Source organism: Rhea pennata, chromosome Z, assembly GCF_028389875.1.
Source record: "Rhea pennata isolate bPtePen1 chromosome Z, bPtePen1.pri, whole genome shotgun sequence".
In the NCBI taxonomy this organism is placed as follows: Eukaryota; Metazoa; Chordata; class Aves; order Rheiformes; family Rheidae; genus Rhea; species Rhea pennata.
Window position 1 is genome coordinate 48,084,598 of NC_084702.1, and position 18,309 is coordinate 48,102,906.

The 18,309-nt window shown below is 37.3% G+C and overlaps 1 protein-coding gene across 1 annotated transcript in view; it reads left to right on the forward strand.

Moving 5' to 3' along the window:
* Nucleotides 1-18,309, forward strand: part of MCTP1 (multiple C2 and transmembrane domain containing 1) — a 270,331-nt gene that overhangs the window by 168,942 nt on the left and 83,080 nt on the right. The window contains exons 10-14 of the mRNA XM_062599028.1: nt 2,528-2,630; nt 4,755-4,857; nt 5,206-5,307; nt 5,655-5,729; nt 7,597-7,716. Of these exons, the coding sequence (XP_062455012.1) occupies nt 2,528-2,630; nt 4,755-4,857; nt 5,206-5,307; nt 5,655-5,729; nt 7,597-7,716 (503 nt within the window). The remainder of the gene's footprint in view (nt 1-2,527; nt 2,631-4,754; nt 4,858-5,205; nt 5,308-5,654; nt 5,730-7,596; nt 7,717-18,309) is intronic.

An 18,309-nucleotide genomic window follows, 5' to 3' on the forward strand; every position in this document is an offset into this window, starting at 1 on the left:
TTCCTTAGCAGAGATGTATGTAGTGGGGAAGCGCATGCTTATGAAGCACAATATTTGGGCCTCTCCTTGTGTATTTTCACAATATTTCCTTTTGTCAACATGAATCTTGAATTGTTTTCGACTTGTTTTTTGGAGTGAGAGCAAAGAGTTGAAATGTTGAGTATGAGAGAAGGGAATCTTTCTGAAAGTGATTTGTCCTTGGTTTGATCAAGGACCTTTGGGATTAATGATACACTTAATTTGTTAACTGGTTGGATATCTGTATAAAATTTTAAGATGAGTCATTGAAAAAGTGCATGTCAACTGATACTGAAAACAGCTTATCAAATACTTTCCCGTTTTTTACAGAAAAGGCATTTAGACACTGCAGTGTCTAAATCTTTGTGTCTGTATACAACTAGTAAGCACAAATCACATTGTACAATCACATGCAAATATGGCTGAAGATACTGTTTAAAAAAAAAAAGAAAAGAAAAAGGCTGTAAAATAATATGACCTAGCTCACCTTCTATATCACTTCTACCCCATAATTGTATCTATCGTGTTTTCTTTTCAAATCCTGAAACCTAGGAAACCTGAATAAACATGAATTATTATAATTTCTTACAACCTTCTAGACTTACTGTGAAGTAGGAAAACATTGAGATTCATGATATAGCTATCTTTGGTGACTGATTAATTCTTTTCAAGTTTAATAGAAATGATTCAGCTGTATGCAGTTTTCTAGAGAAGGCAAACATCTACTGACTGTAATTCACAATGTGTTTAAAACAATTATTCTTTATCATTAAAGTTAATAATATTCACATTAACCTCTGATGTAGTTTGAATCAATATTGCAGTTCAGAAGACGTGACCCCTGGTGGCTTTGTCTAAATATTGATTTCATTGTCGTTTGTATAAGGTATGATACAAATTACATGCCTTTCTAATATCATTAATGTAGCCCCATTGAGCTACTGAATTTATGGCTTCTTAAAATGTGTGACATAGCATTACAGCAGAAATGAAGACATTGTGAAATACAATTGCTTAGTGTACTCAGTAACATTCAAACACTTTGCTGTCCAGAGAAAGTCCAGAGACGAGGAGGAGCCGCTCTGTAGTATGGAGTTCAGCTGCAACCTTTCTTCAAAGTTCCCTTGGGTTCTGAGAGTAGCAGTTTATTTCACAGCTTTGTACTAATATATTTGCAGCCTTAAATGAAAATAATACGTACACTTTTATTCTGTGCCAAAGACAGAGGTGTAAGCAGGCATGAAAGGCAGACAGGCTAGGAGAATCATCGTTGTTTAAATTTACCTGCCAGGTACCTGTTTGTCTATCAGTTTTGGTTTGCTAATAGGTAGGATACAAAATGACTGATGCAGCATCAGGTCATGCTTTACAATTGTCAGTAGAAATCAGAATAGTTGAAAGGAGGGTCATCGTCTCTCTGTGCTCCCCAACAATTATCGTTGTCATTAGTGTCCTAATTTGAAATAACAATTTCATAATTTACTCCAGACTGCGTATTTTTCTCTTCATTGACTTTTGTAAATGTCTTCCCATCATTCCCCTTGTCTTTCTACCTGCTCCACCCTTCATAGCTGTTCCTCAGGTCTTCCTCACGACACCTTTTTTCTCCTTTCAGTAGATTTTAGGGTTTCATAGAGTCTTGTCCTTTATGCCTTCACTTCTCTGTTTACTCATATAAAATGTTATGCAAGAGACTTGCACATCTGCTTCCTTTCTTCTGCTTTCCAACCACAAACCTTGGCCTTGTGGATATCTAAGAAACATCTGAATGTAACTTTTCAATCTTATCCCTCAACTTCTTGTCTACATGGTTTCACTTGCTTTCCCTTTGGCTGGTGTCTGTGCACTGTTCATCTTTTATTATTAGATATAAGCTATTTATTTCATGTTTGGGGACTCGCCCCCACTTCTTTTCCTTATTCTTTAGACAGAAAACCAAACAAATTTCCGTCTGTAGTCTAGGGATACAACTTCGATTATCTATATATTAGATTTCCAGAGCAGCATCTTCATGCTTTCTCCTCTTGTGACTTTCAATCTGAGGGACCTTCTTGTAAATATATGCCAAGCCACTTTTTTGTGCTGCAACGGATAGAGATCTCAACTATATTTGAGCTTCTGCTGTGCTGGGACCGCAGCCCGTCTTTCCAGCTGAAATTGTCTTATTGTTTAATTGTACTTTTCCATTTTCTCTTGTCTTAGGCTTTTATATGATTCTGTGAGGTATAGAGTGTCTTTAAGGCTTTTTGATTTGGGGGGGAGAGATTTTGTACAGCATAAAATGTGTAGGGATAATCTTTAGTTAAGTATTATAGGTGTGATGTTTTTACAAATGTGGAATAATGTGCTTCCTACATACCTTCCTACATGTTTCTTTATTCATTTATTTATTGGACATTGTGTGAATTACAATGTAGCTTGGAAGAAGAAAAATCTAATTTTGATTTAAAGCTTGCTCATGTTGCCTTTTGTCAGTTCACACATTTTATTCCGAATTCTGTCTTTGCAGGTAAAAGTGATCCATTTTGTGTAGTTGAATTGAACAATGACAGACTGCTGACACATACTGTCTACAAGAACCTCAATCCTGAATGGAACAAAATCTTCACATTGTAGGTGTTTGGGTTTTGTGGAGTGCTTTTTTATTTTTTCTTTCTTTCTTTCTTTTTTTTTTTTGAAGAGGATATGTGTGCAAATCATACTACTGCTAATTCAAAAGTAGTATTGCAGTGACATACTAATATTTCTAAATCAAATAGCTGAATGCTTTGGGAGGTTTAAATTAAAAAAAAAAAAAGAGAGAAAAGGTACCATTTTAAAAGATTTAAAGAAAAGAAAAACAACGTGTGTTTCTGGAGACTGGAAATGGGAAGTGCTGGGCATTCCAAAAGAGAGCTTCAGCGAGAGTTTTGAGAGCTCATTACAGTGGATTTGGTCTTGAAGTCTTTTTTGTGGGGAAAAACGTATCGTGAGGTTATGAACTTCATTATAATGTGATTATTAATTTTAATGAGCATTAGCTAAATATAAAAAGAAAAAAATTAAATGCTGTTATATTTTTATGGATTCTCTTCCTTTGTGTTTTGCACATTGTCCTTTCATTTGCCAACTGCACTTCTCACAATACTATCCAGTGTGATAATAGTGCAATACTGCTATTGGATAAAAAGCAGACTTAAGCATTCAGTTTATTGGGAAGTGACGCAGTTGTTTTTCTGAAGACAGTAAAAGACTCTGACAAAATAGCCAGAAAAGTCTTCCTACAAATAAAATGTTCCTTTTGTTTCTTTTTTGCATGTCTCTTTTTCTGTCTGATTGCAGTATGACATGAACAAGTAGAAAACTGATCAGCTGCAGGTTTCCCTGCTGCTAAAATCAGCTAACGGTCCACAGTAAAACCAGCAGAAGTTTTAGCTTTGTGTATATTTTAGCCTGTCATAAATGAGAATATTATGCTCTGCTCTTGATCTCAAAACAGTGTCTGATTTTAATTTTTGTATTTTTTTCCTCTAAATTTATCAGTCACGTGTTTGGCATCTGTCTAACAGGATGTGTACAGCATAGCTTTCCTTACACCGCAGTGGTCTCTCAGGAATGAATTCAGAACAAAAGAAGAATCCCACAACAACTGTACTTCTCATTAGCATGTTAACAGAGTTTTCATTTATGTACCTGCAAAAGCACACCAAATTCTTCATTAATGTATTTTTAATTATCTACTAAGAGAGCCAGTAACTATAAGCTCCCCTGCTCGCCAGTGTTCTCTGCATAAGGAATTGCATGTTTTTGTAGAGGACAAAAGACTAATAGGCAATCAAACAGAAAAACTTGGAAAGACCTTCAAGGAGAGGGTTTTTTTCCCCCTCTAATACATATGTTTGCATTGACTATTTTCCTTATCCTGAAATTTGATCATTAATTCTGGGCTTGAAATGCAGTTTCATCTAGAAATACGTGTTTTACTCAAGTTGAACTGTCAATTTGTGTTTTTTGCATTAGCAATATGATCAAATATGAGTACTCTCAAACAATTTTGTTTCTTTTCTCTGAATGAGAAAGATGGATTTTTCACTTGTTAGTTTGCAGTGTGACAGTTGTTTTGCAAAGTGGTGGAGTGTTTAATAGCGTGTAGGTGAAAAGCAGTAACAGCTGAAAAATACATCATTTCTTACTGCTTGTTCCCAATTTCTTGTAGTGTGGCTGCTGTATATTTTGCATTAGATCAGGATTTTGAAATCAGAGAGCTCATCCTCAGTCCAAGGATGTGCCTCAAGTAGCTCGTAAATTATTTTCATTTATAGATGTCCAGATATCCCTTGATCTGCGGTAAGAATTACCGCGAGGATGGCAGCGTTTGAGGGATGCTCGGTGATGGCTCTCAGCCCTGCTGCTTGCCTCCGTAAATCCCCGGTGCTCCTCTGGGCCGGCGCTCCTCGCAGCAGGCGCAGCACCCGCGCCAGGGAGGGGATTTAAAGAATCGTCCTCCTAAAAACTTCTGCTGGCAAAGCGTCGCGGGCAGAGCAGGTGCTCTGTCGCTTAGAAAGCGTTTGGTTGTGCTGAGGGTCGTTTTATTTACTCCTGTTCTCTGTTCTGGTTGGGAAAAGCACATGGGTATCTGTTTTTGCTAACCTTATATGCTTTTGTCCTTGATAACTGCCTGTATAGGTGATGCTCCTTTTTTTTTTTCTTTCCTTTTTTCTCCCTCCTCTCTTCTGTGCATACCTTTTCCTTTGTAGCAATATTAAAGACATCCACTCGGTTCTTGAAGTGACAGTTTATGATGAAGACCGCGATCGCAGCGCCGACTTCCTAGGCAAAGTTGCTATACCGCTGCTGTCTGTAAGTTGCTTTCACCTGCCACGCTGCTGCTCTGTATTTTCCTTGCTGAAGGAGGGGGGATTTAAAAGGGGGGAAAAAAAAAATCGCAGCTCCGTGTCTGTCACTTCTCCACCAAGGTCTGTAATAAGAACACTAAAATTTTTAACATCCTCAATTCGCGGCCATGTTGAATCCCATGATAGTTAATTTTTCCTGACAGACCGGGCCCTGGTAATGAACAGGTACTTGTCAGGCTTGCCACAGTTGTTTTGGGTCCGCTGTCAGCTCCGGCAGCCGGGGGTCGGAGGTCGGCGGGGGGTATTCAGCGGAGACCGCCAGACAGACGGCTGTCATGTCCTTTTCCTGCAGATTCAAAATGGTGAACAGAAAGCCTACGTCTTGAAAAACAAGCAGCTGACAGGGCCAACAAAGGGGGTCATCTATCTTGAAATAGATGTGATTTTTAATGCTGTAAGTCTTAACTTTGGCTTTTTTGTACCGCTAAAGAGTTTGGTTTCGTGAAAGCTTTTGTTCCTGATTTGTAGAGAATTTCTGTCATTCCTCATTTTCTCTAAACCTTGACGTACGCTGCAGAATACTGCCTGCCGCTGCCTGGCACACCCGCTCTTTTTGTTGCTGCTGCCGCCGCGGCTATTGCTGCTAATGTAAGAAATAGCAGCTCCTGCCCGTGTATATGCTGAAACCTCGTCGGCTTGGCAGCCGCGACTTGGAAACTTCCTAATTTTCGCAAATTGAATAGCGTGGTGTTACTTACTAACAAGCGAGCCTGAAATACTGACATACGTTTTAATGCATAGGTGAAAGCCAGCATACGAACCTTAATGCCCAAAGAGCAGAAGTACATTGAAGAGGAAAACAGACTGTCTAAACAGGTAAAGAGCAAGGAAACACTAATCCTTTTGGAAAGCCTTAATATTAAGCGTGCACATCTAAATATCTCATATCAGACTGCTAGAGGTAAAGAATAACATTTCCATCACCTGTTTAAAAAAAATGCATGATACATAGGAAAAGACAGAAACAAAATACGGGGGTTTATTCTATCTCCTCTTTACAAATTGCAGCTTGATTTCCGTGAAATATGTGAATAAGAACGCAGTTGAAACCATTGGGTTCCACACATATCAGATTATAGCACAGGTGCATGTAAACTAAGTCTTGCATAAATTTTTGCTGTTAACCTTCACCTGAAAGATCTCCCTTTTTTTCAAGGGTGGAGAGGCTCTCAGCATTCTTCTAGCCAAATTTTAAATAAGTTGAGCAAGGTTTGAGACTCAGGTGGAAAAAAAAACTGAAACAGTTTGTTTATTCTTCAAGAGCCACCTGCGTAGGAAGTCTGTGCCCCCCCACAGCACACCTTTTTTTTCTCTTCCCCCAGGTATTTTTGCCACTGAGAGTTCTGATAGTTTGGTAAAAACTGTTTAAACACACATCTCATCTTTTTCTCTCCTTAAATTTGATTACATACCATGAGTGAGGTGTTTTATCTGGGGAGAACTGGGCTTTTGATTGGACTCTGGGAACAGGATTTTTGTTGTTTGCAGTAGAAAGGCAGAAATCTTAAAACTTTTTCATGTTTTGCAGCACCCTTATAGAAGTAGTAATGAACCGTTAAACGTGAGCATAATTTAAATTATATGCTGGATGAATTTTATGTACATTGTCCGATTTATTTCATTAAAAAGAATTCAAAACGCAGAGTGTTCCTTTCTTCGCTGTTGCAAGTAAAGCAGCTACTAGAGCTGCATTTTTCATCCATAATCCAACCAAGAAACAAGAAGGCCTTTTATTCAAGATTCATTCTTTTCCCCACTTGCATAATAGAAAATGGCATTGTGCTTTCTTGCAGATGGCAAGAGTGGTAAACTTTAAATACCCACTTTTGTTTTTTTGATATCAGCTTGCACAGAATATCCCAGCCCAAGACCACTTAAACTAAGTAAAGGAATCTTTACAGATGACTGATGAAGCAGCATTCTAAAATAGCCAAATTTTCTGACAATTTGAAAGTGTCTTTCCTATCTAACATTTTGTGTGCTGTCTAGTAAATGATTCATTGCTTTGTTCATTTATTTGGATGAATTGAAGTTTATTGCCGTTCTAGAGGATTTAAGAGTATTCTTCCAAAATTGAAACCTAGTCCCTTTGTATCTCAACTTTATAGAGCTAAATGTAAGCAGTAAGTTGCTTTAAATACTGTAAAACACATGGTGATCAAAAAGACATCATGGAAGACCAATTTGCTACAAATGGTGGAAAAAATGGATGTAATGGATATAGGTGATCTTAGTGTGATTAGAGCAGTATTCTGGCATAGTTTCGGGTTAGTGTCCTACAGCATCTTTTTATTAAGAAAGATGAGAATTTTCAAGATACTATGGAACAGGAAACCTCTTGCTTGTTTAATAAATAAAATTCTGAAGTCTTAATAAAAAAAAGTAATTCTTGAAACTTTGCAAGTGTCTTTTTAAAATTTATCTCCAGTTCCAGAAATGAAGACAATTCGTTTATCGTTTAGAATGCAATTCAACAAAGGATAAATGACCTTTTTAGCTAACTAAACACTCTTTTCCAAGTCTTTAAAATATTAAAATATTATTCTCAATCTATGAGCTAAAGAACTTAATGCATTATTTCCTCAGTCTTTACCCAAATTAAGAATGGCAATATTGCAAGCATGACCCTGTTGTGAAGCTTTTTCTGTTTTAAAATATTTCCATTTTTTCATCTTTTTCATAGCTGCTGTTAAGAAACTTTATCCGCATGAAGCGTTGTGTCGTGGTGCTCATAAATGCTGCCTATTACGTTAACAGTTGCTTCGACTGGGATTCACCCCCGAGAAGTCTCGCTGCTTTTTTGGTATGATCTTTTGTAACGCTTTATATATATATATTTTTTTTTATCTCGTCATAACGTATTTGTGTTCTAGGCTGAGAAATAATCCAGTGTGCATGTGTGTGTGGGGGGGGGAGGGTTATTTTATGTCATTGCCTTATGAAGATATCACAGATCTTCTTTATTCACATTAAAAAAAAAGTCTAAAATGTCACAGGAATAAAAAAAAAGTTGCTTTAATTTATAATTTTACAATAGGTAAGTGTGTGATACAGTTGACAAACTATAGATACATCTTGATCATCTTGCTCCTTATTTCTGTCCATTTCTGTCTGGTTCACTTGTAGTGGACCACTTAAAATAATTTTTTTAGAAGCACAGAAGACATTTAATAGTTTTGGTTGAAAAAACAAATTCTAAAAATTGTAAGTGCGAGCAAACTTTGCTTGTATGATTTTTCACTATGGGTAAAAAAGTATGCATGAATACACTTTCTGGAACATCTGAATTTATGAAGTTGGCTGAAATACTGAAGTTGCGAGCGTATCCACCACCATATATATGGCCAACAAAGAGTATCACTTGGGGTAATTACAGCAGGAGCTTGGTGATGATGCTGCTAGCTGAGGTCCTCAAAGCTCAAGTGCCTGAAATTTGGAGAAATCAAACTTGGCATTGGAGCTGCCTGGCTTAGCAGCAAAATCTGGATGTTTTGGACCTTCAATGAGTCATGCTGTTTCGCAGGAAGTTTCTCCTAGCAGGGCCTAATTTGTACTAAGTGAGTTGTTAAACTTCTTGCAGCCTATTAAAGGATACAAGCAAGCTTTTATTGATATCTGTAGTAATTTGATTATCTGCAAATATGTAAATATACTTGCTGCTGTTTATTTTAGAGGGATGATGTCTCATTGTTTCACGTAAACTTCTACTTGTGTTTCCAGTAATGTTTCTACATATGCTTCTACTCAAATGTCCATGTTGCTTTTACTGCTCGGATTAGTAAATGCTCATCTGTCCAGTTCTGTTTTTAATATGTGTGTGAAACACTCATCTGTTATCAGTGGAAGAAAGGGAAATGGGATGACATCCTGTTCTTTGTGGCAATTGAAATGGTTTCTTTCTCTTGGAGCACTACTGTGGCCACGAAAAAAGTTGTGATGCTGTTAAATCATAATTGTTTCTGATCATAGAACAAATTCAGTGTCATAACAGATACTTGCAAGTACGTAACACAGATCTCTTTTTTGAGCCGTAGTGAATATACTTTATTACTGTCGTTACAGTGCATTGAGGCGGAAACCTGTTTCTAATTGTATAAGCTTAGGCTCGCTTTTCTTTTTGATGGCTTCCTCTTAGTAGTTATTTTGCTCTGGGTTAGTTAGAGATACATTGTGTCTGCCTCAGTGCTGTGACTTCAAAGGTGTGTTCTTGCCCGGTGAGGAATTTTGGCCTGTGCTTGTCAACTTGGCCTTCGTTACCCTTTCCCAGGATCAAAGCATCCCTCTGTCCAACAAAACATTTGTAGCATAAGTTTTTGTTAGCTAAGCCACATCTGTGTGAGCTTCTACCATGGTTGCAAAGACAGTGGAAGTTTGGTTTTAGATGCTTTTTCTGGCGTTCCGTAGCTATTATGTGTCCCCAAAACATCAAATATCTTTCTTGGGAATGATTCACTTGCACGTGTAATACTGAGTTATGCTGGTGTTAAGGTTGTGCTGGAATTCAATAGGCTCTGTAATAACGCAGAACTTGCATGTATCATTTTCATCTCTTCCGTATTACACAGATTGTACCTCTTCTTGAAGCTGTCTACCAGAGATTACAGAATGTTACAGTGAAAGGTCAGTGCCAGAAAGGGGAGGAGAAATAGGCCGTTTTGTAGGTTTCCAGCTCTGTAGGCAGCCTAAAGAATAACGTAGCAGTAGAAAACTTCGGTTCTTCTTTCCTAGTAGTGGATTTGAAGATATACATTGAATGACATCACAGTGCAGATTTATGGCCTTTTCACATAAGTTGGTATGTTCGGGTTGATTTTTCAGATCTTGTATTGCCCCCAAATTCTTAGTCTTAAAATCACAGGTACCCTTTTCTTCTCACTTCACCCTGTGTCTTTACTTTCCAATGTAGCTGCTATTGCAGAAGACTGCATGTGAAAAAAATTGTGGCAGACTATCTCAGTTTTTACAACTCTGCAAAGATGGTCATAGCTAATAAAATAAGAGAAGTCTGGGGGGGGGGGGGGAAGGCTACTTCTGGAAACCCACAGAAAGCCTTGATTAATGTGGTGACTCTGTAATAAGAAACAGCCATCTGCTTTGTTCTTTGCACATTGAAGTGCTCACCACAGCTCTTATTAAAGTCATTCTTCTTGGATAGTCACAATGTTAGTAGTAGTGATAGCTTCCCTTGAAATGGCCTGTTGATTGTTTATATTCCAGAGCTTGTGTGTGTCTAAAAAGTGCTTTATTAAAGTTTTATTATGGTGCCTTTCCTTCATTTTTTTTTTCTCAAAGATATCAGAAGGTATCAGCTCAACCACTGCTGTTGCACATTCTGTCTAGAGACCTGGAAATTAAGTTTTTAACATTCTGGATTATGCATTTCCTAGACTAAACAGTGTATTACCAGTCTCTCTTGTACTTTGTAACCTCATTGCCTTCACTGGGATTTTACCTGAATAACTGAATAACTAAGTTTTGACTGTTTTTTATTTTTTGCCTCAGTAATTCTCAGTAGAAGACTGCCTTTTTTTTTTTTTTTTTTTGGGCTTTGACATTATTGTGACACTTATTAAGGCTTTATTTTCAGATGTTCAAAAATGTTTGTAAACAGCTTATGAAACAAAGGGTTGATTTTGTCTAGAATGATGTGATCTTGGATCTGAAATATCAGGAGATTTGGTATTCTCTCCCTCTCTTTCCTTTATCTGTTCTTTTCTATTAACTAATGGCAGTGAATATCAATAATGTTAAATTAATGTTTCGGTTCCAAAACTGCATTTTTGTATCATAAATAGCCCTGTGTGTTGGGTCTTACCTCTTTATGCTTATGCTTCTTTAGCACCTAAACACAATGAAAAGAACAGAATCTATAGAGAGAGCATTTGCCATAAATTCATTTGATTTTCTGTATTTAAAACAGATCTTTAGGTAATTTAACAGGTTTTTTGTAGAGATTTTAATTCAGTAATTAATACAGTATGTTTCACGCATAAGAACTGTGCTAGAGTATGCAAAAGTAGATTTTTTTTCTTCATATTAATCGACTGTGGGCACTGAAATGTCTAGTAAATTGGGCCTAATTTCCATCAGCCTCTTGACCAGACATTTGTGTTCTTGCAGATGTCAGTGGGTGCAATGTAGAGGGGAAAAAAGTGTATACTCTTTTTTCCAGTACTGTCATTTCTCACCGTAATGAGCACAGAAATAATTGGACAACTGAGCTATCAGTAAAAGGACACACTTCAACATGAGTCAATGAATTATTTTACGGGACAAACTTTAATCTTTAAATGTGATTGTAGATAATTTGTGCTACCATCTGTCCATTTGGAATTCTTTTAGCCTTTTCAGTCGTTATACAGTAAGTGCTGCTGTGTTTAACATTAACATTTGATATTTTACACATTTAATTTCTGTACTGCTGCGTGGTCCTTGGGGAGCTTCGCTCTAGTGCTACATGAGAGAGACAAAGTATTGATCAGTTAACATTTCAGCTACATTTATGTATGTCGCAAAATTAATGAAAATGCCAGACAAAAATGTCAGAGTGCACAAAAAGGTAGAATTTAAATTTGGTAGTTTAATGAAAAGTTTAAGATGTGCATTACCAAAGATGTCCCCTTGCCTTTAAAGCACAATTCATAACTGAATAACTAAAGGGAACCACATATTTTACTTAGAGGAACATTGAACATGACATGTGAGGGAATGTCTAATCTTCAAAGTATTTGGTGTCCCAAAATGGCCTCAGTAAAGCACTTTAATTGCCTGCTTGAACATTTAACTGTTACTCATAAAATAAACTTGTTTCCTTTCTCATTTGGAAGCAAAGTACCTTTGTCCAATCGGACACATACTTTTCAGTTTCCTCAAATTAAATCTTTCTATAAACATATTCTTCTTTTCCTACTATTATTATTTCTCTGAATATTTCTATACATGTGCATGTGTGTACACAGGAAATATTTTTCTTTCTTGGGCTTTGAAATATTGATAAAATGACTCACCCTGCATCCAAGTCATTTGTCAGGTCTAACTCACCTTCGCTTTGGCTTCTAATGTTACACAACTCATATGTGAAAATGGCATAATAGTCTCTCTAGCCTTTGATTAAGTGTTAGTTCTCTTGTACATAAACCATTTAGAAGTGGTGTGATGCTAATTAATTGAAACCAAAAAGGAAGCAAAAAGGAAGCAAAAAAGAAAGAAAAGATGGTCTTTCTTAGGAAATGAGACAGTAATTCTGCCAACTAGCTTAGCTTTTGTTAAGGAAAATGTTCAGTGCTACATATTTTGGAAGGTGGGGGTTTTTTTGTTTTTGTTCTTTTTTGTTTTTGTTTTTTTGTTTTGTTTTTTGCCAGAAGCTGAAGGGTAAAGCTTGTATTTTGGAAGTGAGCTGATATGGTACTGTCAGGAGTGTGAATGTGCTAGTGTGCTTGTTGATTATTAAATATTTTCCCAATGTACGGTAAATGCAAGATAACAGGTATTTTGCAGGTATTTTTAAGAGCTCATAGATATTTCCATTGTCAATGCCATTTTTGAGGGTATAACATATAAACATCTTCAAATTGCTTTTTACTAAACCTGGGTGAGGCAGTCCATTAGATTAAATGTGGTACATCTTTGCCACCTGTTGTCCAGAATTTTAAATTGGAGGAGGTACTGTTACAGTGGCTGCAGAAACCTCTCATATCCTAAAAAATGCTTTCTAAAAATTCCTGTTGCTGTCAAAACGATCTACTCTCAAAAGAGAGGTTTGCAAAGGCAGAGTGACACGGCAGTGGCAAAGCCAGGTACAAAATCCATTTCTGATGCAAGGCACATGTGTGCAAGGGTCTTTTCAGCTTTTTGTCAGCTGTGTCTTCATCAACCAGAAAGAGATGTACTATGCCAGGCTGCTGTCCTTTTCTTCTTTTAAAAGTAGAACAGGCAAAAAAAAGAACAAGCATCTCAATCCACTTTCTTGACTTTCCATGAACCAGCAGAACTAATGTGGGACTGCTGCCGAGAAATACAGTAGGATGGGAGCTTTCTGCAACACTTCGCTGTACTCCATGCCATATTTTGGAAAGTACAATAGAAAGTGAACGGATGCATGGCTGATAGATCCCACACAATCATATATTACCAGGATCTATCAGCCACCCTTCACACCTTAAGAACACACCAGCACCAATTGCCCTTAAACTCTGTGCTTACTACACCCATCAAGATGCAATACTGATGTGGAAATACTTGATCTCATCAATCCATGTCTACTCCAGCACTGTGCCAAGTTTTGGGTCAATGTACATTTGCCATATTGTGCGCTTGCATGTGTGGACAGTATTTATACCTTTAATGTTCTTCTCTAGTGTTTTATTTTAAAAAAATTACTTTAACTTAGAGTAAATACATATTTATTAAAGCAGTGTAGGAGCGTGCTTTGTTGTCTAAGCACAGAGCTGCTGCCATTTTAGATAATGCAGAACGTCCTATTTGCCCTTCAGCTGCCATTCCAGGTGGGCACAGGGGCCGTCTTAGGTTCTCTACTGCATCTGCTCTCACTGTGCAGACAACGAGATGACTTGGATGCTCCAGGGCATCTAAAATGGTGCTAGCTCTATCTTTAGGCACTAGAGTTGCTTTCTAGTTGTTTGTTTTACCTGTAAATCTATTCTAGATACTTTTCCTTTTCTCAAAATTAGCAAATTAACAACTGTGCGCTGAACGTACTTGCTTTTCAAAGTTTTTTACATGATACTGTAGGAAATGAAAGAAGGTTAATATACTAAAAGGTCTTATACACATACACTTATGCAGGATTATAAGTAAGGGGAAATGGAAGTGCTTTGGTTGGATAAAATTAATGCTAAATAAAATTTACAGATCCCAATGACAGAAAATTAGTGATGTGCTGTAAACAGTCCAACACCCAGAGAGTAAATGTCAGAGAAAAAGCTAGTGTAATTTGTGATAAGCCGAATTTAGAAGTGTTGACTTTATATTACCATAATTCACACAAACATTAAGTGCTGTATCATAGGTAAATAAAGAAAATTTGGTTCTCAGGTAGGCCACCTTAGAAATAAATAGGAACAGGCTTTTGTTGGCTTTTAGCCACGCTTAACGTGGATGCGGAGGAGGAAGGACAAGGGCAGGCTTGTTACCGCGATGCTGCCGCTGCTCGGCGGGCGTTCTTGGAGGCCTGGGGCACCGGCGGGTTGCGCTTGGCGCCGGGTGTCCGCGCGCCTGGAGGAGAGGCGGCACGAGCAAGCGTGGCCTATTCCTACTCGCACTGTCCAAAACTCTCCTGAGCAAAAAACATGGCAGTTGGAAGATTTCAGGTAGTAATGATACCAGATTTGGGTAACTGTTTAGTAACGGTGTCCTGAGGAAAACGTAGTTCTGTACCTTGCCAGTGTGGGGTTCCCTGAGATTCTGTTTTGCTCTCACTGCAGGAAATGTTAGCCGCTTAAACTTCGGTTATTTAAATAGTGTATGTGGGTGAATTACAAAATATCTTACTTTTTCATCCTCTTTTAGTTGAGTCATATGAGAACCAACGTGTAAAATCAGGTTACAAAGCGAGTGTGTTGTTTTTTTATTGTAGCAGCAGTGTGTGTTATAGTGGTCTGCCCTGAAGCAGAAGGATTATTGGCAATGCTGATTTTACTGGAACATTCAGAAGTTAATATACACTAATGTTTCATAAAGAGTTTCAGTATAATAGAGAAAAAGACAATAACTGGATTCATAGTATGCTTATGAGAGAAGCTAAACTAAGGACAATCAATCAGAGAAGTAGCATTTCCAAGCTTTTGAAAACAAAACATGCAAGAAGGTTATAAGACAGAAATGAAGTTTACTGATTTATTCCTAATACTATTTAAGGAATCTTCAGTGTGCTTATCTCTGTATAATAGTTGCTTGTATAGTAAGTATGTGCATGTTAGGTGATACTATAAGCTACAATGGCTGAGTGGAAGAATTAAAAAAAAAAGAAATAATTTTCAATATGTTCAGTTTTACTTGAGAGAAAGCACTTAAGGTAGCTTTGTAATGTTTCAAATATATATAATTAAAATGTTTGTCCTGTTTATATTTAACACCCCATTTTATAATTTCAGTTTGGGTTGTAGAAACTGTAATCCAGGCTATTAATCAGAAAAGAAGACTTAAAACATGTTTTGCTCCTGCTAGTGCTATAAAACCATGATTGTAGTACATGCTGTATGACTAACAGTAATTGATTTTATTGATGTTGTAAATAAAGTCTCAAAAATAACCTTTAGTAACCACAGCAAAACTTATCCAGGAATTTGCACGGCATAGGCCTAATGTAGTACAATTTGCTGTGCAGTTTCATTCTACTTTTTTTTTTAATTTTAGTAAAAGAGGTTTGCATGTGTCCCACTTCCAAAATGATCAGGTTGGGCCAGAGAGAGCTTGAAAACTTTCTTCGAACTTTGGCGATAACAGGAGAATGGTGATAGGTGATGTTGCTTGTGGTGTATGACAGCCCAAACTAGCAGAACTGGCATGAAACATGACTGACTAATCTATTCCCTGTATCTCCTGGGACAGCAGGAAATGGGAGTGGAAGAGGCACGTACGAGACATTCTCTCTCAGATCTGAAGCTGTGCCCCATGGTGGTGTCGGTAGCTGCTCAGCTCTTTGTAGCTCCTTGCGTTCAGACACTGGCAGGTGTCATTCTGCTCTTCCCTTCCTTGTGGCCTTCTGCCTTGTTCCTCAGCAAACGGCGCACTTTTCATACAGTAAGACTCACCTGAATTGCAATAAAACATACGTGGGAAAGTACTGTGAAGCAACTGGGCACTTAGACCTGGACTAAGAAAACTTCTTTTTTCACAATTGGAGAAACTTCTTTCTGACAAAAATATGGGGAAAAAAGCAGTAGTTTGTCCCTTGCTTGTCATAATGTTTGTGTGTCAAGTGCGAAACCCCGGAAGCATGATGTTGCAGAAGAATACTTACAGAGATCAGAAGTGCTGGTTTTTTTTCATTTATTCTTTTAAATTAGGCATGAGCTCTTCAGCACATTAGTAGCATAATCTTTATTTTATAGAGTAGTCAGGTTAAGCGTTGTTTCCTCACAGATTGTTTTCCATATCTGAAGACCTAAGATTAAAGCCATTCTCGTATAAAATAGTTACCTTGATGCCTCTGTGAACCACCCGTCCACGTTGTTTCCCCCCTTTGCTCTCTGAGACCCTTGGACATTCTTGGCTGTTGTCCATTGCCAGCAGCTGCAGTTCTTGGTGATGAGGCTTCGATGAGAAGATTACAGTTCAGTGAGAACGACTGCTTTTAAATTTCTTAAATAAGGGGCCAAACCAACAGAGGAAAATCCTAGCATTGCCCTAGTTGCGTTATTGGTAAAGTTTGGGTGTCTATGGTGGCCTGTCTTGCGCACGTGCATGTTTTACTGGTCACAGCAGTACAAAACGCCGGAAAAACTGCCTCAAAGATCCTTTCAGTTAACTGTCATTGCACCAAACAATGTTGTTTAAGTAGTTTTTCAATACATGAAACTGCTTTTCCAGACTACAGGGGAATGTTAGTTTTTTACCAAGTGTCATGTTTGAGTGATTTACCTTCTGCAGGAAAGTAGAATTGCAGTTGACCTTGAAACAAAATGCCTGTAAACCTCATAGCCACTGGTTTGATATAAACAACCGTTTTATTAGTTTCTTTAGCTATATAAATTACAAAATAAAATTAATAAGGGATTATATCCCAAAATCTGTTTACACTAAAGAAGACCTAGCAAATGCATAATTTATTTTCGTTTCATTGGTAGATTTTATTTATTCCAGATTACTAGCCGAGTCAAAATAATCCAAGTGTTAACAGTTATTCAGTGGAAATGAATCTGAATTTCTGATCAGAATTGTTACTGAAGAGAAAGAACAACTAATAACTCCAAGCCAAATGGTTGCACGTGATACTGAGTAGACTTGCAACTGCACAGCAAATCTTCAGGGTTTTGTTCGTTTCCACGAGTAACCTCAGCAGAATTACTGTCGCTCTGAGGTTGCAAGATACCAACTGCTTTCCAGAGATGCAAACACTACAGAAAGAAACCACTATCTTGAAAAAGCAGATATTGGCATAACGTAGTCGGGTTTGAGATTGACCACTGCGCTCTCAGCTGTCGTTAGCACTGCAGAGTTGTGTGTTATAACTGGTACTGTGCAACTGGAACTTCTTGGGCAATTAGTGTGCAGTACTGCCTGAATAGTAGACATGATTTTTCTCTCCACAACTGTATAGTAGCTGTGATTAGGCAGGCCTGTATTCCCATTCTAATTGACTAGCCTCCTTAAGTAGACACTGCTCATTAATGAACAGACGGACGCTTTCTAAGCCCATTAGAAGGAAAAAAAATAGTAGAGAAATATGAATAAGATAAATTGTTTTGATACACTGCATATATATTTTGTATTCATCAGTACTGTATATTTGGAAAGTGGTACTGTATATTTGGGAAAGCTACGATTTAAAAAAAAAAAACCTCAAGTCAGTGTTAGTGCATATGTGTGATCCTCTACACTCAGTATCTCTCTTGTAAATCATAACTTGAGGGGTAAACATAGAAAACTGAAGCCAAATCTCTAATAGTAGCAACGACAGTACAAATGCATGGCTTTTTGCCATTTTGCCATGTTTTTGTCGTTGTATATGTATACATACATATACATATTTCTATATGTATATGAATGTCTGGTATATGTGTGTGTTTGTGTTTAGTTTGAGATTCTCCTTTCTATATTGTTCTCATCTTAATGAAGTCAGCGGGAATCATATTTTTGTTCTTTCTGAGATACCTTTTTTCTGATTCTGATTTATAAAAGAGCCGGAAAATCTCATCCTTATCTCGGACCAGAGGCAGACGTATACTCATTTGGAACTCTATTTCCCAATGACAAATTCTTAAATTGCCAGAGAAAGATGTATTTTTGGTAATTAAGGTTAGCTAATTCCTTTGAAGATGGGTGATCGGTGCTGTAAGGAATATGGTTAATGACTATTTAAATGTACTTTTAGGTAAAGCAAGAATAACTATTTTGTCTTAAATACATCATTCTTTTTACTCTTTTTCCTTAAAGAAGATCTAGTGCCAGAAAAAAATGTAGTCCTTTAACAGGACTGATGAATTTGAAAGTAGGTGTTTTTAATATTTGCTGCCATCTTAATTATTACTTGCTTAAAGCACCACTGTTAGCAGAGAGATTATGAGTTAATAAAAATGTCATAGTATTAGTATATAAAACACAATGTAATTTTCCCAAGTTAATGATTAACAGTAAGGCCACGTTAACAATACTCAATGCTAAATCCCTAAATGTTTTAATTCCATCTTTCAGGAATGGTGTTTTAATACTGTAA